This window comes from Rana temporaria, chromosome 7, assembly GCF_905171775.1.
Source record: "Rana temporaria chromosome 7, aRanTem1.1, whole genome shotgun sequence".
Taxonomy (NCBI): domain Eukaryota; kingdom Metazoa; phylum Chordata; class Amphibia; order Anura; family Ranidae; genus Rana; species Rana temporaria.
The window spans coordinates 73,125,916-73,152,066 of record NC_053495.1 but is presented as its reverse complement, the minus strand read 5'-3'; the positions used below and the strand labels follow the sequence as shown (position 1 = coordinate 73,152,066).

Genomic DNA, 26,151 nt, shown 5'->3' with positions numbered 1-26,151 from the left:
AATTATTACCAGAAAATAAAAAATAAGTAAAAAAAATAAATAAAGAAAAAAGTAAAAAAAATGGAAAGAGAGAAGAATGGAATGGAAGGGGTCCGCGAGGTCAGGCCGAGAGCCTCCACCACAACTAGAGAGAGATGTGATTTTTTGTAATCCGACACTTATAGAATCACCCAAGTAAGGCACCTAATCCCAAGTAAAGGGGATAAATTGCGGTGCATATATGTAGGTGGGAGTGATGAGAAAGAACAATGTCTTATGTAAAAATTTACAAAATAATTTTATTCAATACATAGGAATATACAAAAATACAAAATATATATATATATATTAAAATCTATGATTCAATTGATTTCATGGATACCAAATGGTCATCATCAAGTGGGATTTTAGTTAGCTTGAGAGAACAAGATGATCGTATATCCCTACATGTTTCGCGGGTTCCGCTTCCTCAGGGGAAAACGACATCCATTTTTTAAATTTATAACTAAATAAGAAACATACATATATTAACCATATAGAATAACATATTTACACCATATGGACACAATATTGGATAAATATAACATTATTGATGTAAAACATTTGAAAAAAGGTAAAAAAGACAGTAGCAAATGGTCCGAGTGTTCAACAAAAAATCAGCAAAAACATGCTTACCTACAGGCACAGAGAGATGTATTTGTTCTTATTGTTCTAGTCACCATGGCAAGAGTACCGTATTATCAAAAGATGATGGCATAGCATATGCGATCCAGGGTTTCCACATTTTCTCAAACTGAGGGATCATGTCCATATCTATAGCTAGCATCTTGGCATGGGTCATAGTGTTGTTCATTTTAGTCACCACTTCATTTACCCCTCACTTTGAGGATCTCCATGCTTTTGCCAAAGTCTGTTTAGCTGCTGTGAAAAGCTGCAATAGCAATTTAAATTGAGAATGCGAAATACCTTCTGGTTTCAAGTTGAGAAGTGCCGTGGCAGGATCTAAAGGAATATTCTTTCCACTTAGTATTGATGCAATCTTGAATATCCCTATCCAAAATATCTGAGCTTTCGGACATGACCACCAAATATTGAAATGTGTACCTATGTCAGAACAACCCCTAAAACATTGTGCCGAGTAATTCTTCGCGTATTTAGCTATCCTAGCAGGTACCAAGTACCATCTTGTTAATACTTTATAGTTTGCCTCTACCGCCTGTATGTTGGGTGAAGCTGTTTTTGTGGTATTCCATATCTGATTCCAATCTGAGTTGTCTAGTTCCCGCCCTAGATCCTCCTCCCATTTCTGGACATAAGGTGGTTTATCTATTCCAGATTGGACTAATGCATAAGAATATAAGGTAGATATTATGCCTCTCGCATGGGGGTCTTTCTTACAAAACTGTTCAAAACTAGTCAAATGAGTGAAAGATATTTCGGTATCCAGTAAGGGTGTGTAAAAGTTTTTTATTTGAAGATATCTAAATAACTCTGATTGTGGTAGGCCGTATGTTTCTCTTAGGGTTGGGAATGGAATAAATGAGGATGCATTTACAAATTTGTACAAATATAGGACATCCTGTGAAGCCCATTCTTTAAAGGATCTAGGGGAGACCCATGCAGGATAAAAGGCAGGGTTTTTGTTAAATGACCATAAAGGATTATGGAGAGATTGGAATTGGTTTCTAATTTTGAATCTATCCCAAAGGGAAAGAAAATGCTTAATAATGGGGTTTTGTAGCACTTTACGGTCTTTTGGGGAAGTCCAATGTAAGTTGGAAATTGGGATCGGGTCACATTCAGTTGCTTCTATTGACACCCATAGTGGGGTTTCATTTTGAGCATGGTATTTGATGAGAGTTGCTATGTGTGCCGCCCTATAATAGTATGCAAAATTAGGACATCCAAGATTTAATTTAGGGAGATATAGAGTATGTAACTTTATTCTCGGTTAAGAAGTGCCCCAGATAAATGACGATACTTTTCTTTGTAATATTCTTAAATAATATGCTGGAATTGGGATAGGTAATACTCTGAATAAATATAGTAGCTTAGGCAGTATCGTCATTTTGACTGCATTGATTCTTCCAAACCATGATAGTGGGAGTTGAGACCATGAATTCATTAGATTCGATACTTGTTTTAGAATTAGAGGATAGTTGTGTAAGAAAAGTTCTGTCCACGATGGTGTTAGATGTATCCCTAAGTAAAGGATAGAGCTATCAGTCCATGTAAAGGGTAAACCTATTTTAGAAGAACTCAGTTCCATACTAGTAAGAGATATATTTAATGCTATGCATTTTTTAGGATTAATGTATAGTTCAGAAAGTGTCGCAACGTTATTGAGGATTGGGATGAGATTAGGACCTGATACTTGAGGGGATGAAAGAAATAGGAGGATATCATCTGCAAATAGACATATCTTGTGTTGGTGTCCTCCTATTTCAATTCCAGTAATTTTGGGGTCAGATCTAATTGTTTGCGCAATCGGTTCAATTAGGAGGGCAAATAATAATGTAGAGAGTGGGCATCCTTGCCTAGTCCCTCTATCAATATTAAATGGGTCAGACTTATATCCTGCATATTTGACATATGCTTTTGGTTTATTGTATAAAGCCATTATCCAATTTGTGAAGTTGGGGCCAAAACCCCATTTTTATTTATTTATTTATAAAAATGCTTATTGGGAGCGCAGTCATTACCCAAAGGCCTCGATGCGCTCATAAAGTGTATGTCAAATAAGGCCAAGAAATAGAATCAAAGGCTTTTTTGATGTCCAATGAGAGAAGACATGAGGGGATACGACGTGTTTTAGCAATATGCACTAAAAGGACCGCTCTGCGTACATTGTCCCCTGCCTGGCGAGAGGGTATAAAGCCAACTTGGTCCCGGTGAACGAGAGTACCAATGATTTTATTGAGGCGGCTTGCTAACATTTTTGCTAATAGTTTGATAGCCATGTTTAACATGGAAATAGGGCGGTAATTTGTACTAAGAGTATCATCTGTATGCAGTTTTGGAATCATGCATATGATAGCCATCAATGTTTCTTGCCTAAAGGATTTATTTTCCAGTAAGTCATTAAATGCTTCTGCTAGTAAGGGGTAGATTATGTCCTTAAAAGTCCGGTAAAAAAGGGCCGAGTATCCGTCTGGGCCTGGTCTCTTATTTGTTTTAAGCTCTTTAATGGCTGCTGCTACTTCTTCTTTTGTAATGGGTTTTTCTAATATCATTTTTTGAGATTCATTCATCTGTGGAAGGTTGATATGTGAGAAAAAAGAGTCTGCAGCAGCAGTATTAAAGGTATTTGATTCAGTATAAAGTGCTTTTAAATGAGAGCTGAATGTCTGCACTATTTTAAGTGGATTACTAGTGGATGTATTATTTGCCAATTTAAAGGGTCACTAAAGGAAAAAAATGTTTTAGCTGAAATGACTGTTTATAGGGTATAGAGACATAATAGTTAACTGATTCCCTTTAAAAATGATTAAAAATAGATAAAAAACAATCATATAATGTACCTACAGTTTAGTTTTGTTTATGCTGTTGTTTCCTGGTTCTCTGATGTACAGAGACAAATAGCCAATAGAGGGCAGTGATGCTTTGTAAAACGAAACTGGATTGGTGCTGACACACAGTTATCACACCTCCTTGATTAGTCACCACAGTGAGAAATCTCCCAGTACTGTGGTGATCAGGAAACAGACAACCAGGAAGTGTCCAGAACAGAGAGGAATTACAGCAACATCAAAGCAAAAATGAACAATGAGGACATGAAACCAGGACTGCAGTAAGGTAAAGGAAGCTATTTAGCTAAAAAAAAATCCTTTGTAAAGGGGGTTGTAAAGGTAAAAGTTTTTTTACCTTAATGCATCCTATGCATTAAGGTAAAAAAACATCTGACAGCACCGCCCCCCCCCCCCAGCCCCCGTTTTACTTACCTCACCGTTCGAAAGTCCCGGGCGCGTGCTTGTCATCTTGTTCGGTTCCCAGCCTGGCCGTTGGTTGGCTAGGCTGGGCGGATTGATAGCAGCGCAGCCATTGGCTGGCGCTGCTGTCAATCACATCGAATGATGCGGCGCGCCGGGGGGGCTGGGCCGAGTGATACAGTCGGCGGCTATGCCCGCCGCTGTATCACGGGAGCGCACTCGCAAAAGCTTTCCACCATGCGAGGGAGCTCGCATGAACGTGGAAAGCTTTTGCAAGGAGGAGCCGAGACAGCCGCCGAGGGACCCCAGAAGACAGGATTCGGGGCCACTCCGTGCAAAACGAACTGCACAGCGGAGGTAAGTATAACATGTTTGTTATTTAAAAAAAAAAAAAAATTCTGCCTTTAGTGTTCCTTTAAGTTTAATGGGTTTAAATGATTTGTTGATGGACTTCAGTGTTCTAGCCAGAAGTGTTCCGAATTTGTTAGATTTCATGTAGAATGCGTGTTTGGTTTTATGCAGTGATTTTTCGGCTGAATCAGTTAGGAACAAGTCACATTCTAAACGTGCTTTTTTTTGCGGCGGGGTTAGGGTCATTTTGGAAGGCTATAAATGATGCGTTAAATTAATTTTCTAATTTCATAGCAAGATTTTTACGTTCTTTTTTAAGTATCCCCATTTGCTGTTGGAATGTACTTCTTAAAACTGGTTTGTGTGCTTCCCAAATTGTGAGTGTGGAAATGTCGGGGCTCATATTATGGGTTAAATACTCTTATAGGGCCTGTTCATTTGTTAGGCAATATGTGGGATGTTTAAGTATTATGTCTGGGAGGTACCATGTTGGGTCATGTTTCTTAGGTATTGTTGAGGCAATGGTGGTGTATACAGCATTGTGATCAGACCACGGGATCAGTATAATATTAGAATTAAGAATTTCCGGTACCATGCCTATTGTTAAGAAAATGTGATCGATGCGACTCGATGATTGGTGTGGATTAGAATAATAGGTGTAATTTCTCTTTGTAGGATTAGATTCTCTCCAAGAATCAACCAATTTATACTTAGATATAAGATTAGAGAGAGTCCTTTTATTTTCATATCTTGGTGGGGTATACAGGGTTTTGTCCAGAAATGGGATGAGGACCTGATTGGAATCACCACACAATCACACAATGGGAGCTCCTATCTTGTGGGTATCTATGGTTTGAAAAAGATGTGACAAAAAAGGGACAGGGTTGTGATTAGGAGCATAATAAGAGACCATAGTAACAGCCGTGTCCATAACATAACCTGTTAATATTAGGTATCTGCCATCTGGGTCTTTTATTTCAGAATGTAGTGAGAATGGTATTGCACAATGAAATGCTATTAGAATGCCCCTCTTTTTAGTAGAAGTCGAAGCTGTGTATACCTGTGGATAGGAGACATTGAAAAATTTAGGAGTTGAATTTGGGGTAAAATGCGTCTCTTGTAAACATACAATGTGTGCCTTCTTGGCCTGAAATGATCTGAAGGCTTTTCTGGGGCACATTAACCACTTAACGACCGCCGCATGTAAATATACATCGGCAGAATGGCATGTACAGGCAGATGAACGTGCCGGTACGTCCCTGCCTAGACATCGGGGGTCCGATCGGGACCCCCCCGGTACATGCGGCGGTCGGTAATCGTCTGGGAGCGATCCGGGATGAGGGGGCGGCTATTCGTTCTAGACACCCCCTCGCGATCGCTCCCAGCGAATCATCTGCCGCCTCTGCCCGCCCTGCCTGTGTTAGTGTAAACACAGGCAGGGGCAAGTGATGTCATCTCTCCTCGTGGCGGTCTTTTCGACCGACGCTGAGGAGAGAGAAGACATCAGAACTGTGAGTTGCACTTAACAGTACACTGGCACAGTCACACATAGGCACACAACCCCCCCCCAGTCACCCCCCGATCACCCCCCCCCAGCCCCTTGTTACAGTGTCACTGATTGCAGTGATCATTTATTTTCTGATCACTGCATTTAGTGTCATTTGTGACAGAAAAAAGTGTTAGGGCAGTTAGCTTTAGGCCCCTTTAGGTCCTTTAGGTCCAGGGTAGCTCCCTCCCCCCCCCTAATAAAGGTTTTACCCCTTGATCACCGCCCTAGTTAAAAGCTGTGTAAATTCCAGAAAATGTACTTTAGTTTGTAGACGCTATAACTTTTGCGAAAACCAATAAATATACGCTTATTGTATTTTTTTTTTACTAAAGACATGTGGCTGAATACATTTTTGCCTAAATGTTTGACTAAAATTTTGTTTATTCTATATTTTTTACTTTTTGTTATAAGAAAATCAAATTTTTTCAAAATGTAAGGTGTTTTTCCGTTTATATCGCAAAAAATAAAAATCGCAGAGGAAATCAAATACAATCAAAAGAAAGCTCTATTTGTGGGAAAAAAAGGACGCAAATTTTGTTTCGGTACAACATTGCATGACCGCGCAATTACCAGTTAAAGCAGCGCAGTGCCAAATTGTAAAAACACCTTTGGTTCTTTAGCTGCATATTGGTCTGGGGCTTAAGTGGTTAAGACCTTGCACATTTAAGGATAAAATATTTAACGGAGCCATGGTAACCAAATCAACAAGCTACTCTTACCGGTTGTGCTGACGTGGCGACTTCTCGGCCCAACCCCCGCGGACGGAAGAAAAAATAGAGGGTAAGGGGATCCAGAGCTAGCAAACTCAGAAAAGAAATAAAAAACAGGAAAAATTATAAGACATCTGAAAACAATAAGAGAATACAAGTATTTGAGATTTGCCCATGCTGAGGGGTAAAACCCCCCATCAGGGGACAGGGTGCTCTCGTTGAACCCCCACATATTATTGCGGGGAACCGAGGAAAGCAAGGTGAGGCGCATGGGTTTTCTGTGCGCTGGAGAGCCACCTAAGTAATAAAGGGTATACATCACAAGGATGAATAGTTGATCGCCCTAACTAAATCTATTATATTCATGAATATATGTAATAAAACTTTCAGAAAAAGGGAGGGAAAAAATGCAAAAATTTCTAGATACTGTCTCTAGAATACTAGCTTTTAGGAAATACTATTACCATGTATGGGACCATATCTCAAGTGGAATCTAGTCCATGGTGCCTAAGATATCACAATATTGTGCATAAAAATACTGTAAATCACAATATTTAAATAATGGTAGAACAGTTCACAACCCTATTGACAAACTAATAATTTCATGTGGGTGTACCTAAAGTAGGTATCCATAGTAACTAAAGGGATTTCCTTAGGGGGAAATTACAAAGTTTAAACAGTATTCTTAACTATAACATTAACTTGCTGCAGTACTGTCCATAACATTATGGGGAAAAATGTAACATGTTACATTGTTAAATTATTACATTTTTCCTTCAAGACCAACTATAACCATGAAGTAGTAATAATTTAAGATGAAAAATCTAAAAAAAGATCTAATGAAAAGAGAAAAAAAATCTACTGAATTCCATGTGTGGGTCAGTCACCAGGAAGCCAAAAAATAAAAAAAGTTAGGCCTTTTAGTAAGAAAAAAAAGGCAGTATTTCAACTGTGGTACTTATTTCCCAGAGGGTGCTGCCTAAGCAGAAATTGTGGGGTGAATGTTTTAAGAGTGGCCAGTCAGTCCATAGTATCTTCTTGGCCTTTGGGTGAAGATGCGAATCGACCTCTTTTGTGGGAATGAGAATTGCCATTTATGTGCTCAGATTGGGAAGAGTTTCTGAGGGAGGAAGCTGAGGCTGTTCTTCTGCGTGAGGTAATGTTTGCAGGGGTCTCTTCAGTCAGCTTGAGGTCTAGAAGTGCTTGCTGAAGTTCTTCTGGTGTTCTGCATGAGAATCTGGTTCCTTGATGTGTGAATCGCAGGGAGAATGGGAATCCCCATTGGTATTTAATGTTGTGGCTTTGAAGCTCCATTAATTGGGGTTTCATTGCCCTTCTTTTAGTTATTGTCAATTGGGAGAGGTCTGCAAACAGCTGGAAAATTAAATTGTTCTTTTCTCTTGCTGCATCTAAGAGTTGCTCTTTAGTTTTGTAGAAATAGAATTTAGCTATGATGTCTCTTGGTGGTCCATCTGCTTTTTTGGGCATGAGAGCCCTATGAACTCTGTCCATCTCCAGCCTTTCTATTGGTATTCCTGGTTTTAATTCCTGACATAAAGTCATAATTGTTGCTTGTAGATCTATGACTGACTCAGGGATTCCTCTGAATCGCAGGTTAGACCTTCTGGCGCGATTCTCAAAATCATCTAATCTGTTTTGAAGTGTGACATTTTCTTCCTTTAGGGAATCTATTTCAGTCAGGTATTCTTTGGTATAATTCTCAATTTCCTCCACTTTCAGTTCTAATGCCTCTTATTTCCTTTGTGAGGTTGCTTGTAATCTGCTCTGAGGTTTGTTTTAGTGCTTTGTGAAGCATCTTCTCAAATTGTTTTAAAATGCTTGTGGGAACTAAAGGTTCCTGTGTAGAAGTTTGAGACATGGTTACCTCAGTATCAGAGTCAGTATCCTCTGGGTAGATAACAGGTTGTGACAGCTTAGCCTTATTCTTCTTCTCTGAGGAGAATGTTACTGAGGAGACTGGTGCTTTTTTTGTGGTACCTCTTGCCTGCTGACCGCTGCCGCTAGGGTTCTGTTTTTGCTTATTGCGGGCACCTCCAAACACCATTTTGCTTTTAAAATCTCCCCCTCACCTCTCAGGCTTGTGGTATCATGAATTGTGACTTTTTGGTTCCGACGGGCTGTCTCTATATCGCAGTTATCTCTCCTCACAGCTCTAGCCTGACATGTCTGCCACTTTAGCCTCCGCGCAACAAGAATTAAAGCCAAGCTTTTTTAATAATTGCCAGCTTTGCCTAATACTCAGACTGTTGCAAGGTGATATTACAATTGTAATTATTCACATTTAGCTTTGTCATCTTGTAGTATATTACCACTGTTTGATAAGTGATGTATATTAAAAAAAAAACACACAACAGCATTGTGTACAGTTTTGGTGTAATTGCCAATTAACATAGCTGCAATGTGTATTGATTCTGCTCTTAGTTACTAGCTGTGCTAAGCCACTGTTCTCTTCTGGAGATTAATTGTCCTGTGGGTATCACAGTGGGTTTATCTACAAACAAAACCGTTGGCTTTCATGTATTGCTTATGAATTGTATTGACTTTGTGCACTGCATGATTAGCATATTGGATTAGAATAAAATACCTGCTTTTCTATAGATATAACAGTCAGAAGTGATTTTAACTAAGCTCTCATAAGCTTAATCAGATATTGTATGCTAAGCAGAACACAAGTACAATGTTTCAATGAGTTAACTCACAAATCCGTATCACTAATAATTATTTTGCTTAGGTCCAGCTGGCAGAAATGGAGGCCTTTTCTTTAACCTCTGACAAGTCCTCTTCAGTACTGACTGATGATCTCAGTTCAGAAGATCAAGGCATCACAAGTCAGTTAAAGGAAATTAAGGTAAAATAAGCATATTTTGTATGTAAATTGTATTCAAATCAAAGGAGATTTTAATTATTGCCCTGATCCCCTATAAATTACCATGGATAGGCTTATGGAAACAATTTGGATACAATTAGTCCTCTTTGTCTGTTAATTGCATGATTTCATGAAATTTACAAAGTGCATGCTTTTAGAAATGTAATTTTACATATACTAGTAATATCCAAAAGCACTGCATTCCACATTTAACAAATTGACTGCCAAAGCCATTTCTATTATTATTTTGTGTATATGCAGCCTAAAGGGTAACTCCACTTTCGTGGGGAAAAAAATGATAATAATATAGCATATACAATTGTGACTCAAGTAATATTATAATTAAATATTATTAAAAATTACCTTTCCTTTTCAATCTGCAGCGCTGTAATTTTCAGAAAAATGCAATGCAATATGGCTACCTGGAGGCATTCTGTACACAGATGATGTACAGAATGCCTGTACATCATCTGCCCCCTGAATAATGTAATTTCCTGCTTGAGTGATTGGCTTACTGATTTTTCCAGAAGTCTGCACTAACATACAAATCAGATTTTGAACATCCCTTGCAAAAAAATGCATACATTTTTGTGAGATACTACCAACGATGAAACATGCCTGAAGGGGACGCGCAGCGATCAAAGTCGCGCCGTGTCCCTGACAGAGTGTGAGGCGAGGAGAGCCGATCAGTGGCATCTCTTCACAGGGGAGCGGAGAAAGAAAACGCCAAGCAGGCATAGTGTAGCATAGTGTAGTACAATTTATTTAAACAAAAGGACAAGAGTGGCACCTTCTAAGTATAGCAGTTAAACTGTTTAATAGAAAATTATGTTTAAAAAAAAACACTCACAAAAGAGCAGTAAATATAAAGCATATCTAGTAATGTCATCATCTGTGCTGTCCCGGGGAATGGCCTGGTGCCTGATGTTGGTGGCAGGGTTGTCCGTGTATCCTCCCTTGTTCCAGTAACGGTGGTGGAACCCAGCGCTCTCGGCAAATCGGGATGGACGATGGTGAACACCGAAGCACAGCAGCGATGTCGTCACTTCCGGGTACAGGGTCAGCGGGGAGGTGTGTGCATTCGAAGCATGTGTGATTCTTCCTCAGGCTCTGCTAGGGCCATCTTTGAAGAGGGTTATTATACTGAACTTGATGCTACCTGACTGGCTGAATAGGTAACCATGGAAACGTATGGAGACCATGGTACCTTGTGATTCAATAGGCCATACAGGAATGCTCTAACACAGTGGTCATCAACCCTGTCCTGTAGGGCCCACTAACAGGCCAGGTTTTATGTATTAACTTGGGGAGATGCAGTCTAGAATACTGCAATCACTGAGGAGCAAATGATATCAGCTGTGATGTATTTCAGTTATCTTGCAAACCTGGCCTGTTAGTGGGCCCTGCAGGACAGGGTTGATGACCACTGCTCTAACACTAACAGAATTGGCTCAGTGGAAATAACTTAATAAAATTACTAGATAAAATTCATTACTGGAGTGTTAGTACAAAAAATGGGGTAGATTATATATTAAATTTTGAAATCAATAAAGATTACAACAAGCAAAGTGTTGAGAAGTCTATAAATATATCTATAAGAGAATTTAAAAGGACAGTAATTAGACAAGTATATATCAAAATTACCTGATGTATATTAAGTGCATATAAATATAAATAGAGCATGTGTATATATATATGTTTAATATAATCTTCTAACTATATATATATATATATATATATATATATATATATATATATATATATATATATATATACTTATTTATATACAGTATATATATACATATATATAAAAACGAATTAAAAATTATATAAAAAGGAGGACACTCAGCATGAGAATGCCAAAAGATTAATACCAAAAATTAGAATATGTGCAATATGTGTATGTTGTGTGCTCGAAAGGCTATATTAAAATAAGAAAGCATAGTTTTTTCACATACTTGTGGATATATATTGTGCGTATATGACTTTGTATTAACGCAAAAAGAAGGGCTATGACTATAGGTATGAAGACAATGGTAGTGATGGTGAGGCAATTATAATAAGATATTTATTTCAATGCCCTTATTCAGGCCCCCAGACGATAGGCTATCTAGGGTGTAGATCCAATTTCCCCTTTCGCACAACCTCTTTTAGTGTTTTGCTTTGGGGAGATGTTTGGAAATGGCCTTGCAACACTATATTTATCCAAACCTTTTTCTACAGAGCTACGATGTTCCCCAAACCTTTTGCGGAGAGTTCGAATAGTGCAGCCTTCATAAAGTAGGCCGCATGGGCACATTAGGCAATATACAACATACTCAGTAGAGCATGTAAAGAAATCTGGTATGGTATATTGCTTATCTTTACACACAGGGCCGATCCGTCCTATAGGCTCACTATGCAAACCGCTTAGGGCCCCGCATAGCTACGGAGGGCCCCCCAAATTACTAGAGGTCCACCTGGTGAGATGTCATTTTCGGCCCCTCACCCTGCTTCTCAACTCGCTGGCTGCATGGGAGAAGAGGTAAGAAGTCAGCACCCCCCGTTTCTCACTTTAATGTAAGATGTCATTTCCGACAGCAGAACACCCCCTCCCCCGCTTCTCAACTTTAATGTGACATGTCATTTTTGGCAGCACTCCCCCCCCCTTGCTTAATGTGAAATGCGACATGTCATTTTGCTTAGGACCCCAGGGAGGTCAGGATCGGCACTGTTTACACATAACGTTTTTTTGTCTATGTGTGACGTGTCTGCACATGAGACACTTAGGGCCAGATTCACATAAAATCTCTCGGCGCGTATTTCAAATTGGGCGGGTAGGGGGCGTGGTTCATTTAAATGAAGCGCGTCCCCATGCCGATTGAACTGCGCATGCTCCGTTTTGAAATTTCCCGCCGTGCTTTGCGCGAAATGACGTCGCACTGACGTCATTTTTTGAACTTAGACGTGAGTTATGTCCTTTCCTATTCACAGACGACTTACGCAAAAAGAAAAATTTAAAATTCGACGCAGGAACGACGGCCATACCTTAACATGGCAAGTCTATCTATACGCCACAAAATAGCAGCTTTAACTATATGCCGGGAAAAGCCGACTAGCGACGACGTAAGAGAATGCGACGGCCGCTCGTACCTTCGTGGATCGACGGAAAAAGCTATTTAGCATACCCCGACGCGGAAAACGACGCAAGCTCCACCCAGCGGGCGCCGAAGTATTGCACCTTTGATCCGAAGGCGTACGAAGCCGTACGCCTGTCGGATCGAAGCCAGAAGCCGTCGTATCTTGGTTTGAGGATTCAAACTAAAGATACGACGCGGCAAATTTGAAAGTACGCCGGTGTATCAGTAGATACGCCGGCGTACTTGCTCTGAGAATCTGGCCCAAAGTTTTTTTGCACTGGTACATTACCTTGATGTTGAAAAAAGTCAGGGAACCACTAACAGTCAATCCCGATGTTTTTATTTTGCTAGGAGCTATTTGGGCCTTAATTTTTTTTTAGCTTTTCTATATAACTAAAGACCGATCTGTAAGTGTGCATTTGAGGTGGGGGTCTTAACTTTGACAAGATCTTTTTAATTTTTCTGAATTGGCTATGGAACTGTGTAACGAAAGGTACCGGTTGCGTGTTGACCTCTGTTTTCATAATTCTGTCACTCCTGACATCTGTATTGAGATAGTGTTGGAAGGCTCCTTCCACAATCTCATCTGGGTAGCCCTTATTTTTAAATTTCATCTTTAATGTCTGGCTATGAATGATGTAATCCTGTATCTGAGTACAGTTATGCCTTAATCTGCAAAACTGACTCTTTGGGATGTTATTCACCCAACGTGGGTGATGACAACTGCCATAGTGCAAGAAGGAGTTGCCTGAGGTAAGTTTTGTATAATTTTGAGCACAAATAATGTTGTCGTCCTGAAACAATTCCAAATCCAAAAAAGCAAGTTTGTTATCATCTGTTACTGCGGTAAAGGACAGGCCCATGGCATTGGTATTGCAATATTACAGAAATCCTGGAATTAGGGTGTCAGGTCCATCCCAAATGATAACTACATCATCGATGTAGCGACCATAAAATACCAAGTGGGAGGCGTAGGGATTGTTCTGCCAGATGTGGAGATGTTCCCAATAGCCCATGGTGAGGTTTGCGTAGCTGGGGGCAAAATGAGCCCCCATAGCTGTGCCCCGGGTTTGAATATAAAACTCACCATTAGTTTCAAAATAATTGTGTGTCAGACAATATTCTGACATATCCAAGAGAAAATGTACCTGCCGGGCATTGAGTAGAGAATCCTCATTAAGGTAGTACTGTGTAGCCTGTAAGCCTACGTTGTGAGGAATGGAGGTATAGAGGGTAACTACGTCTAACGAAAGCCAACGGTATGATGGTTCCCACTGATATTGTTGTAGCATATTGAGTAGTTGTATACTGTCTTTAATATGTGAAGGGAGATTATTAACTATGGGCTGTAGAAAGTGATCGATGTAGATGGAGAAATAGCTTGTGACACTTTCCATGGCCGCAACAATAGGTCTCCCTGGCAGATTAGCTAGGTCCTTGTGGACTTTGGGGAGAGCATAGAAGTACAGCCTTTTATAAAAATCATGTTTGAGAAATGCTACCTCTGTTTTAGTAATAAGTTCCTCAGGTTTTGGCTCTATTAATGAGGTCATTGGCTTCTTTTGAAAACTTGGGTAGTGGATCACTGGTGAGTTTACAGTAGGTGGTACTGTCAGAAAGGAGCCTAGAATGTTCCAACTGGTAATCAAGAAGATTTTGTATTACTATACCTCCCACTTTATCATCTGATCTAATAATAAGTTGTCTGTTATCGGTGAGCTATTTGAGGGCGGTAGTTTCAGCTATCGAGAGATTTGATGATGGCCCATTTGCCGAGAGCGCTGGGTTCCACCACCGTTACCGGAACAAGGGAGGATACACGGACACCCCTGCCACCAACATCAGGCACCAGGTGTTCCTCGGGACAGCGCAGACGATATGCCTATATTTACCGCTCGTTTGTGAGTGCTTTTTTAGACATAATTTTCTATTAAACAGTTTAACTGCTACGCTTAGAAGGCTCCGCTCTTGTCCTTTTGTTTATGTTTCAGATTACCTTTTATCTGCAAGTTGGCAGCCTTCTATGACACTAGCATCTTAATTACTGCCCTTTTTTGAACATTTCCAAACGATCCCCCTCTTATATAGTCTTGTTTTACTGCACATCCACCCAGAGGGCGCTTAATTTACCCATTGTCTTGTATGTTACTGTTTTTGAAGCACAAAATTTGAGCAGCTGCTGGGTTTATTTTTACACATGTTCCTTTTTGGGTGCAGACCTAGCTCATGAGTGGGCTAGTATCTCTGAGTTTTGCACCCAAAAATTAATGGACATTATTGCCAAACAGAGGGACATTCAATATACACTTTTCCTATCGAAAATAACTGATCTTACACATTCCCTCCAATCACATATGACATCATTACCCATCTCATGGCTAAGAAAGCTTAAACTAAATACCAAGTTCCATGAAGATTCTCTTATCGAAATTAAACTACACAAAATCCAAAGAGACTTTGACGATCACAATACTAATAACGTTTTTTGTTGGAAAAAAAATAGAATTACTTATAAACATTCTATGATCCATGATGACGACGATTGTGGTCTTTCTAGGCCTGATGTCCTATGCCCCTTATGGAGTGTGTACCCAGGCCCCCCATAAGACCCCCCTTTAAATGATCAAATCCACCTATGAAAAAGCAGGGACGTCACATTCACTCAATCTTCAAGACCCAAACCACATTCTATTACGTCAAAGGATAGCAATAACACTGTCCTTTTGCTCCATAACAAATGATCCACCCCTAACCAAACCTTTAGCTTTACCAACTAATAAGACTACAACCACAAAACCCTCTAGACAACCACCAGCAGTGATTTCCACCTCATCTTCTTACACTGTACCCTGCAGTGAAACAACTATACTCTGTCCCTTGTTCTCTAAACCTGATTCCAGTCAGTCCACCTCATTCGAGATACCTCCAAATTCTTTGGAGATACACAATGGCCCCAGTGCTCATTCAAGCACTTCAGTCACAGAATCAGATCAAGCACCATCATCTGCTGGTGCTGTGATAGGAACACAAGTGGATGAACCAATACCCTCAACCTCTTCCTCTTCTTTTTTACGCAGACACAGAAAGGAGGGGGAAACTCTGCAAACTATAACGATTTTCATTCTATCTGATTACATCTTGTCTAAGTCAGAGGAGTAAATCCTTGCTCAAGGTCTTACCTTTGCCCCAACAGCACCTCCAAATCCATTTACCCTGTTTTTAGACCTTAACAGATTCATTAAGAACATCCCTGTGAAACGTTATTTCAACATTAAGGCTCACAAGAATTTTAGTGCTGAGCAGGACCCAGTCGCTAGCCCTTTGGACATAAGCCCTCCAATAGACAACTTTCAGGATTGTAGTGTCCCAGAAACAATGGCTCTTGACCATTTGGACCATTTATACACTGAGAATTCAGACGATTACGTCAAACTACTCACCCAACACCTGTCTATATCTCCACCCATCCAGCAGACAAAATTGCTACCTAAATCTATATTTTACCCCACTTTTGCCAAAGCTTCTACCAGGTAGTCTACGCAGAAATCCTACAAATCTGTCAACAAACCCCTATACACACCAGGTCATCATCAAATCTCTCGATAGCTGAAACTATCACCCTCAAACAGCTCACAGATAACAGACAACTTATTATTAGATCAGCTGATAAAGGGGGAGGTATAGTAGTACAAAATCTTCTAGATTACCAGTTGGAAAGTTCTAGGCTCCTTTCCGACAGTACCACCTACCGTAAACTCACCAGTGATCCTCTACCCACATTTTCAAAGGAAGCCTATGACCTCAAACTGAGGGACTTATTACTAAATCAGAGGTAGCATTTCTCAAACAGGATTTTTTATAAAAGGCCGTACTTCTATCATCTCCTAGCTAATCCGCCATAGAAAGTGTCACAAGCTATTTCTCCCTCTACATCGATCACTTTATACAGCCCATAGTTAATAATCTCCCTTCACATATTAACCACTTCCCGACCGCCGCATGTAGATATACGTCGGCTGAATGGCACGGACAGGCACATCAACGTACCTGTACGTGCCTGCCTAGACGTGGGTCGGGGGTCCGATCGGGACCCCCCCGCTACATGCGGCGGTCGGGTTCCCTCGGGGAGCGATCCGGGACGACGGCGCGGCTATTTGTTTATAGCCGCTCCGTCGCGATCGCTCCCCGGAGCTGAAGAACGGGGAGAGCCGTATGTAAACACGGCTTCCCCGTGCTTCACTATGGCGCTGCATCGATCGAGTGATCCCCTTTATAGGGGAGACTCGATCGATGATGTCATTCCTACAGCCACACCCCCCTACAGTTGTAAACACACACTAAGTGTACACTAAATCCTACAGCGCCACCTGTGGTTAACTCCGAAACTGCAACTGTCATTTTCACAATAAAGAATGCAATTTAAATGCATTTTTTGCTGTGAAAATTACAATGGTCCCAAAAATGTGTCAAAATTGTCCGAAGTGTCCGCCATAATGTCGCAGTCACGAAAAAAATCACTGATCGCCGCCATTAGTAGTAAAAAAAAAAAAATTCATAAAAATGCAATAAAACTATCCCCTATTTTGTAAACGCTATAAATTTTGCGCAAAGCAATCGATAAACGCTTATTGCGATTTTTTTTACCAAAAATAGGTAGAAGAATACGTATCGGCCTAAACTGAGGAAAAAAATAATTTTATATATGTTTTTGGGGGATATTTATTATAGCAAAAATATTATATTTTTTTCAAAATTGTCGCTCTATTTTGGTTTATAGCGCAAAAAATAAAAACCGCAGAGGTGATCAAATACCACCAAAAGAAAGCTCTATTTGTGGGGAAAAAAGGACGCCAATTTTGTTTGGGAGCCACGTCGCACGACCGCGCGATTGTCTGTTAAAGCGACGCAGTCCCGAACTGTAAAAACACCTTGGGTCTTTAGGCAGCATATTGGTCCGGTCCTTAAGAGGTTAAAGACAGTATACAACTACTCAATATGATACAATAATATTGGTGGGAACTGTCATACCATTGGCTTTCATTAGATGTAGTTTCCCTCTATACCGACATTCCTCACAATGGCTACACAGTACTACCTTAATGAGGATCCTCTACTCAATGCCTGACGGGTACATGTTCTCTTGAATATGTTAGAATATTGTCTGACACGCAATTATTTTGAAACCAACGGCGAGTTTTATATTCAAACCCGGCCACAGCTATGGGGGCTCATTTTGCCCCCAGCTACGCAAACCTCACCATGGGCTATTGGGAACATCTCCACATCTGGCAGAACAATCTCTACGCCTCCCAATTGGTATTTTACGGTCGCTACATCGATGATGTAGTTATCATTTGGGACAGGTCTGACACCCTAATTCCAGGATTTCTGCAAGATTGCAATACCAATGCCATCATGGGCTTGTCCTTTACCACACTAACATGATAAAAACTTACTTTTTGGGATTTGGAATTGTTTCATGATAACAACATTATTTGTGCACAAAACCTACCTCGAGCAACTCCTTCTTGCACTATGGGAGTTGTCATCACCCACGTTGGATCAAGAAATAACTGTACTCGGATACAGGATTACACCATTCATGGCCACTAAAGATGAAATTTAAAGATAAGGGCTACCCAGATGAGATTGTGGAAGGAGTCTTCCAACACTATCTCAATACAGATGTCAGGAGTGACAGAATTATAAGAACAGAGGACAACACACAACTGGTTTGTTTTGTTACACAGTTCCATAGCCAATTCAGAAAAATGGAAAGGATCTTATCAAAACACTGGTCGATATTGAGTGAAAACCCCCACCTCAAATACACACTTACAGATCGATCTTTAGTTACTTATAGAAGAGCTAAAAATATCAAGGCTCAAATAGCTCCTAGCAAAATAAAAACATCAGGATCGACTGTTAGTGCTTCCCTGACTTTTTTCAACATCAAGGGAATGTACCAGTGCAAAAAACCTTTGTGTCTCACAACACGTCACACATAGACAAAAAAACGTTATGTGTAAAGATAAGCAATATATAATACCAGATTTCAGATAGTCTACGCGTTTCATTCAATGACTGCTACATGCCACTCCCATGCCAAATGGTGTCTAAGATTCAACCGCTTACAATGTTTAAGGTTATCTATAGTTATGTATTATTGTCTATCATTCCAACTGCGCTGGAATACATGTGTACTTGTATATATTGTTTGCCTGTCACTCAATGTTAGTGTTATTGCAGGCAACACCCCATTACTTTTACTATGTACCAGGAATTAATAAACATCAATGCAATTTTATTGTCATTCAGCAGTGTGCTTCATACAAAGTCCCACAAATTCCCCCCTCAATTCAATATGTCAGGGATGGAGACACATGAAGTTACCCCTCATTGCCTCATATAAAGTCCCAATTTTTTAATCCCCCTTCTCTCTAACTATATATATATATATATATATATATATATATATATATATATATATATATATATATATATACACACACACACACATACACATGCTCTATTTATATTTACATGCACTTAATATACATCAGGTAATTTTGATATATAGACCCATGAATAAGACAGGAAGTCGAAACATGTCGGGGCGTGGCCTAATCCATGTTTAGAAAGTTCCAAGTTACATCTAAGACTGCTAGCAGCCATCTTGTAGCTGTTTGGAATTACCAAAGATAAGAGTGATCGTTTGAAGTGGTGTGCTGTGCCGAGGATTGCGGTGAGATCATTCAGTTGACCGAGGGTCCGCCGTGACCACTGTTATCTGCAATTGAGGATTTTGAAGTGTGCAGCGATCTGTTTATACACAAAGTTTTACATTGGAGTTTGTTTGTGAGTGCATTTTTTGGAGGTTCATTTGAGTGTTTTTATTAAACTGGTCTTACGTTTTTACACTATTGTGCACCTTTCTTTTTTTGCATTGCTATTTGGAACATCCTTGCATTTAATACTGGAATTCATTTACTGGTGACACCGTGGAGATACTCTTATTACAAGCTCGTTAGCCAAACACGAGAGTGGGAGGCATAGTATTGTGGTGAGTGTCCACTGTGAGGGGGGATTGGAGCACTGAACACTGAGGTGTGGTGGAAGTCCTGGAAAAGTGGATTAATCACATTGAAGTTACATGAACTTTTCACTTCACGTCTTTTTTGTTACATCACAGACTTTTTTTCACTTAATATTATTAATATCATATAATAATATTTTTTTGCATGTTTACAGTGTATGAGTTCAATTACTTATAATTGTGTTATCACATTGTACACCTGTATATATTTAGATTTGAATATTTATTTATTCTCATAGCGCTGTGGTTTTATATTGGCACTTGATGTATATAATATATTCCTTTATTTTTCACATATTATTTATTTAAACAGCAGCTAGGCGCTTTAACTTCTTTTCCACACTGGCGCAGTAGTGGGTTATCAGTCGGGCGCAATTGTGATATCCCAATTACTAAATTTTGATATATACTCATCTAATTACTGTCCTTTTAGATTCTCTTATAAATTGATTTACAGACTGATTGACACTTTGACACTTTGATTGTTGTAATCTTTATTAATTTTAGAGTACCCTTTTAATATATAATCTACCCCATTTGTTGTACTAATACTCCAGTAATGAATTTTATCTAGTAATTTTATTAAGTTGTTTCCACTGAGCCAATTTATAGGAGAAGGGTGGGCTGGTAGAACCTACAAACAAAATGGATTAGCGACATGGAACATAAGGAGTTGTCTCTAGCTTCTCTGTTGAGGGATAAATCCTGTTTGATCTACAGTAATCCATTTAGGAAGGAGGGGCAGAAGTCTGGTGGCCATTACTTTTGCGAATAATTTGACATCTGCATAAAGTAGAGATATGGGACGGTAACTGCCACAACAGGTGGGATCCTTGCCGGCTTTGGGGATTACCGTGATATGGGCAGTGAGGGATTCTGTACGTAAACCTGCGGTGTTAGAAGTAGAGTTGGTGAAAGGCGTTAAATGGGGAACAGGACATCACTAAACATTGTATAGTAAAGGACCGTGTAGCCATCAGGTCTCCCTTATAGTCTCCCTTATAGATTTGCATAAAATTCCCTGAAGAATGTGGCAATTTGAGGGGAAGCATGAACCAGGTCGCCTGAGGGGGTTTTAATTTTGGGTATTAAAGAAGTGGATTTCTTCACACGTAGGGAGCATGCTAATTGGCTACCAGGTTTATCGCCCCATTCATAGATTGTCTGTGAGACTACATTTTTTTTGTATCTAAGTCGAGCAGAGCTTTGAGTGCTTCTCTCTTTAGCGTAAGAGCCTCCATGTGAGATTTGTGCAGAGAAAGTTGAAGAGTTTCTTTAAGTAGGTGACCATGGGCCAGATTCACAAAGCAGATACGACGGTGTATCTCCTGATACGCCGTTGTATCTGTTGTTCTATCTATGCGACTGATTCATAGAATCAGTTACGCATAGATAGCCATAAGATCCGACAGGTGTAATAGTATTACACTGTCGGATCTTAGGATGCAGTACCGCGGCCACCGCTGGGGGGAGTTTGCGTCGTAAACCAGTGTCGGGTATGCAAATTAGGAGTTACGGCGATCAACGAAGCTTTTTCCCGTCGTTACGTCGCCGCGAGTGTTAGTTTTCCGTCGCAAAGATAGGGCACCTTTAACAAAGTGGAAAATTACTCCACCATGTGAAAGTATGCCCGGCCTTCCCGCGTCGCTTTTGAATTATTTTAAAAAAAAAATAATTTTCCCGGCGTAACTCTTTTTTGACGTCGCGATTCACAAAACGTCGGCGCTTTGTAATTTCGCGCAAAGCACGTCGGGAAATTTGCGACGGGAGCATGCGCAATATGTTGACGCGGGAGCGCGCCTAATTTAAATGGTACCCGCCCCGTTCGAATTGGCCCGCCTTGCGCCGGACGGATTTACGATACACCGCCGCAAATTTCCAGGTAAGTGCTTTGTGGATCGGGCACTTAGACAGAAAATTTGCGGCGGTGTAACGGAAATCGGTTACGTTGCGCCCGCTGTACGTAAATCTGGCCCTATGTTCTCTCCTTTTTTCCCCAAATTCCATCAACCTATACCACATTATGGCCTTGTGAGCCTCCCACAGTAGGGATGGAACAGTTTCTGGAGACTCATTCTCTCTAAAATACTGCATCAGGGAGGTGGATAATATAGAGGCATCCATAGGATTATAGAGAAGGGAGTCATTGGGTTTCCAATTATTGGTGCAGGGGGGTAGAGTGGGCATGGTCAAACAGATAGAGACATAGAGGATCCCAACCGTTACATGGCCAATGTACAAAAGACATATAAACATTAAAATAGTGTCTCTCCGGCTGGAATATCGAGAAGAGCAGTCAACCCATTTTCCGTGGGAACCAATAGAAATGCATTTTTGGTAGCAAGCAAAAAAAAAAAAACATACTCCTGTTTCTCTACCTTCTAGAAAACGACGTCTAGAATAGACCTAGCATTTGCAGATCCTACAATATTAGTAGGCATTGCGGAAGCCGCATATCTGCCGAGCGGTCTTTCAGATCATATCCCGTTCTTTTTGTCAATACGTATCCCTATTCAGAGGAATACATCACTGTGGAGATTAATGCCGCAGTGGGTGTTATATTACATCCATAATAATGGAATACTAAGAGAATAATGCAGGATTGTCCTCGGTAGATATCGTCTGGGATGCATTTAAAGCGGAGCTCCGCCGCTAAAAAAATATTTAAAGCCAGCAGCTACTAATACTGCAGCTGCTGACTTTTAGTATATGGACACTTACCTGTCCTCAGCGACGTCTGCGGCAGAAGACGAGCAATCGCTCGTCTATCTGCTGCCCCCACCGCCATCCTCGGTGAGGGAATCAGGAAGTGAAGCGTTCCGGCTTCACTGCCCGATTCCCTAAGGTGCATTGCGTGAGTCGCGCAGCACCGTCCTCACTGGTCCCCGCTGTGTTCTGGGAGCCGTGTGTTTTTCCAGAACACAACGGGTGGGGGCGGGAAGTGATGTCTTAGACAGGTATCTGCACCCCCCTCCCCGCTGAAAGGTGCCAAAATGTGATGCCGGAGGGGGGTGGAGGGTTCCGATGAGTGGAAGTTCCACTTTAGGGTGGAGCTCCACTTTAAAGCGTATCTGCAAGGACAATACAGCTGAAATATTTCAGCGGTAAATAAAAAACTGAGAAAAGAACCCAATATTTTTTCTCCCTTTCTTTTCTTTTTATAGGGAGAAAAGTTTCCAATAATGTTGATCATTACTATTTTCAGTTGAAGCAAAACCATTTGATTTATTTTTATTATTGTTTTTATACAGCTTATTTTGTCAAAATGCCCGGTGACCGTCCTTCTGATGGAATATGGCACGCTGTTTACTTTAGACTGCTGGATGTGCTTTCCAGCTGCATCATATTCTGACTTCTGTCAGTGTCTCTATGCCCATGCGCAGTACAATTGTATTCTCCGGGATGACGCTATGTTTATCATAGACGTCTATGCGTCATCATTATGTGACGCAGTCGCAATGACGTCATTACCCCCAGGTACCCTTCGGCGCATGTGCGGGCATTTAAAACTACACTATTTATAGTCGCAGCAGCTACCAGTGGACAGATGCGACGGGTCGTATGGCGGAACCACGCGCTTCATTTCCATCCTACAGGTACAGTGGAGGCTCCCTGTTTTTCATGCTCGTTGTGGTGTCACTAGGGTATTTACCCTTATACATGCATAAACTCTATACTCTTTTGCTCCCCTAGGTATACCCCTTTGAAGTGGGAGGACTTGAACCTCCACTTTCTATTTGGGTTGCTTATGTCAGTATAGTTAAAGCGGGGGTTCACCCTAAAAAAAAATTCTAACATTACATTGAGCTCACTTCCGACATTGACAAAAGCTTCCCCCTGGCGCATACGGCCGCGTCATGAGTTGCAGAAAGAAGTCGGACTGCGAGTCAGCTCTATACAGCGCCTGCGCACCAACATTCGGCTTCTTTCGGCAACTCGTGATGCGGCCGTATGCATCGGGGGGAAGCTTTTGTCATACGTCAGGCACTTAGCCTGTGCATAGGAATGCCCACACCCGCAGGATTCACTACCCGGAAGCCGGGGGAGGGGGGGGGAATAGCGATACAACGGTATGTACGGAAAAAAAAAAGAGCTCAATGTAATGTTAGAATTTTTTTTTAGGGTGGACCCCCGCTTTAAACCTGTTCCTGAACTGCTGGGTACGCTGATCCTCCTTTTGTGCCTCCCCTCTTTTTGCTGATTTAATATATTGGTAGGTGCTTTTTTAGATACTTTTAAGCATCCCTTTTTAAAGCCATGTATTTAAATTATCTGAGGGGGTTATCTTATAAGGAAATTACTTCTGTGTTTTTTCCTTTACATTTATACATCCTTAGATGGTGAGTTGGTTGTTTCCGCCTACACTTAGTGGAGACCTTTGTTGGAGGTCACCGGTCTGCTCCTTGAACCTGGAGAACCCCCCCCCCCCTTTTCCATCTTGAGTTGCGCACACATGTTTTGTGGACATATGGGATACCAAACAAATCCTTTTGGCAATGTAAGATTCATCTACACTACTGAATTGATTGTACACAATACCTTTCTGAGAATTGAATATTTCTTGATGTATAGAGGAATTGTTATGCTAACAGAATGTGTTTCTTTACTAGACATATTGACTCCTAACGTCTGTAAATCCCCTGTGGAAGGGCATTAAACCGAAACGGCCGTTGGTTCTTACCAAAGAGTCGTTCACATCTAATTAATGATTTGTCTGGATTTGTAAATTTCATATGTTCTTTTAAATCCATGAATTATTTTGTATTATATTTCAATAAATGATATTTTTATACATATATACTCCTGCTTCTAGTCACTTCTTAAGTCCCATTCAAAGGGGGTTTTGCCTTTTTTCAAATAAAAAAAACAGAAGGCCAGGATACAGGAGCTGCAAATGCAGATAGAATCCCAGAAGGAAAAATATGGTTAAGATTCTTGTGGCACCAATTTTGATCTACTGATGACCACACAAATATCTACATCTGCATATGAAGGAAATAACAAGGCTAGAGCTATACAGAAATAGACAAAATATTTTTGAGCAAGGGGATAAAAAGTGGGAGATTTTTCTCGAGATTAGCACAACAAGAATATCAAGCTACTGCTATAGCAGAAATTGAGAATTCAAAAGGACAGAGAGTAAAGGAACCCAAGGAGATATTGGAGACCTTTAGAGAGTATTATAGTTTGTTATATGCCTCATCTCTCCCCTCTGACTTCAGCCCAGAGATTATGACGGACCTTTTAGACTGGGTATCCCTTAGGTGGTTGTTGGACAGGGAGAGGGAGGCATTGGTTTGCCCAATTACAAGTGAAATGATGATGAAAATTATACATACATTTTCAGGAGAAAAGGCACCAGGCCCAGACGGAATTCCGGTGGAATTCTATAAAAAATATGGAGCTTTTATAGCCCCAGAACTCGCAGAAGTATTCACAAGTGGATTATCGAAAGGGGCCCTTTCCGATTTAATGAGAGAGGCACAACTTTAATAACTTTAATATATAAAGAAATGAAGGATCCAAAATTATGTTCCTCATATAGGCCAATTATTAAATAAAGATTTTATAATATTGACGGAAATATTAACATCAAGACTACAACCCCTGTTTAGAAATATTATAGATTCAGATCAGACAGGATTTATGCCACAGAGAACAACAGGTGTTAAATTACGAAGGCTATATACAAATATACATACTCATGATATCCAGGTGGGATCTAGGACGGTGTCCTCCCTAGATATAAAAAAGGCCTTCGATACAATCCAATGGCCTTTTCTATGGGAAATACTCAGAAGGATGGGATTCTCATTGGTATTCATTCTTACTTTAGAAACAGATCAGCAAGAGGGCACTAAAAGTCAATGGGCCATAATTTTGGTAAGTTTTTTGGAGCAGTCCCTTTGTGCCTTCCAAATCCCTATAGGGGTATTTCTCATCCCAAACCATCTCAACTACCCATTGGAAACAGGGTGGACACCCTGTGAGCTTTGGTCTGTTCCACCGATCCAGGACACCATCCATCCATCCAGGGTCTTCTGCTGAGGATTATTGGGTCCCAACGATCAAGTGTGTGGTTTCAACTGCGCAGAGTCTCTATTTAAGTTGAGCTGATTCACTTTGAGATTTCCCATGCCTACATGATCTACTGTCTCCGACAGGTAGATCCTTTGGTTCTGGTAAGCGCAATTCAACTATTTAATTTAGTCGGAAGGAATATTTTTCCCATGATGATCTACGTGGCTGCACGTTCAATCACCTGCACCGTTTATCTACGTTTTATTGATGGACATTTTTCTTTCCTCTTTTTTTTACAGGTGGACTTATTAGCACATTAATTTCACATATTTTTGGTTGTTTTGTTTATATTATCACTGTTTTCAGTATAGTGATCACATATGAACCTAGCGAGATATCACTGTCTCTCCTCAATCACTAGCACTACATTTTATATCTATCACTTTTATAATCTTTGTCACATTGTTGTGTAGCAGCTTCTTCTTTTTTGTTTTAATTTCTTTAGATAAG

The 26,151-nt window shown here is 40.4% G+C and overlaps 1 protein-coding gene across 1 annotated transcript in view; it reads left to right on the top strand.

Moving 5' to 3' along the window:
• Window positions 1-26,151, top strand: part of CACNA1I (calcium voltage-gated channel subunit alpha1 I) — a 2,078,868-nt gene that overhangs the window by 1,980,983 nt on the left and 71,734 nt on the right. Inside the window, 1 exon segment of the mRNA XM_040359583.1 lies at window positions 9,271-9,387. Within this exon segment, the coding sequence (XP_040215517.1) occupies window positions 9,271-9,387 (117 nt within the window).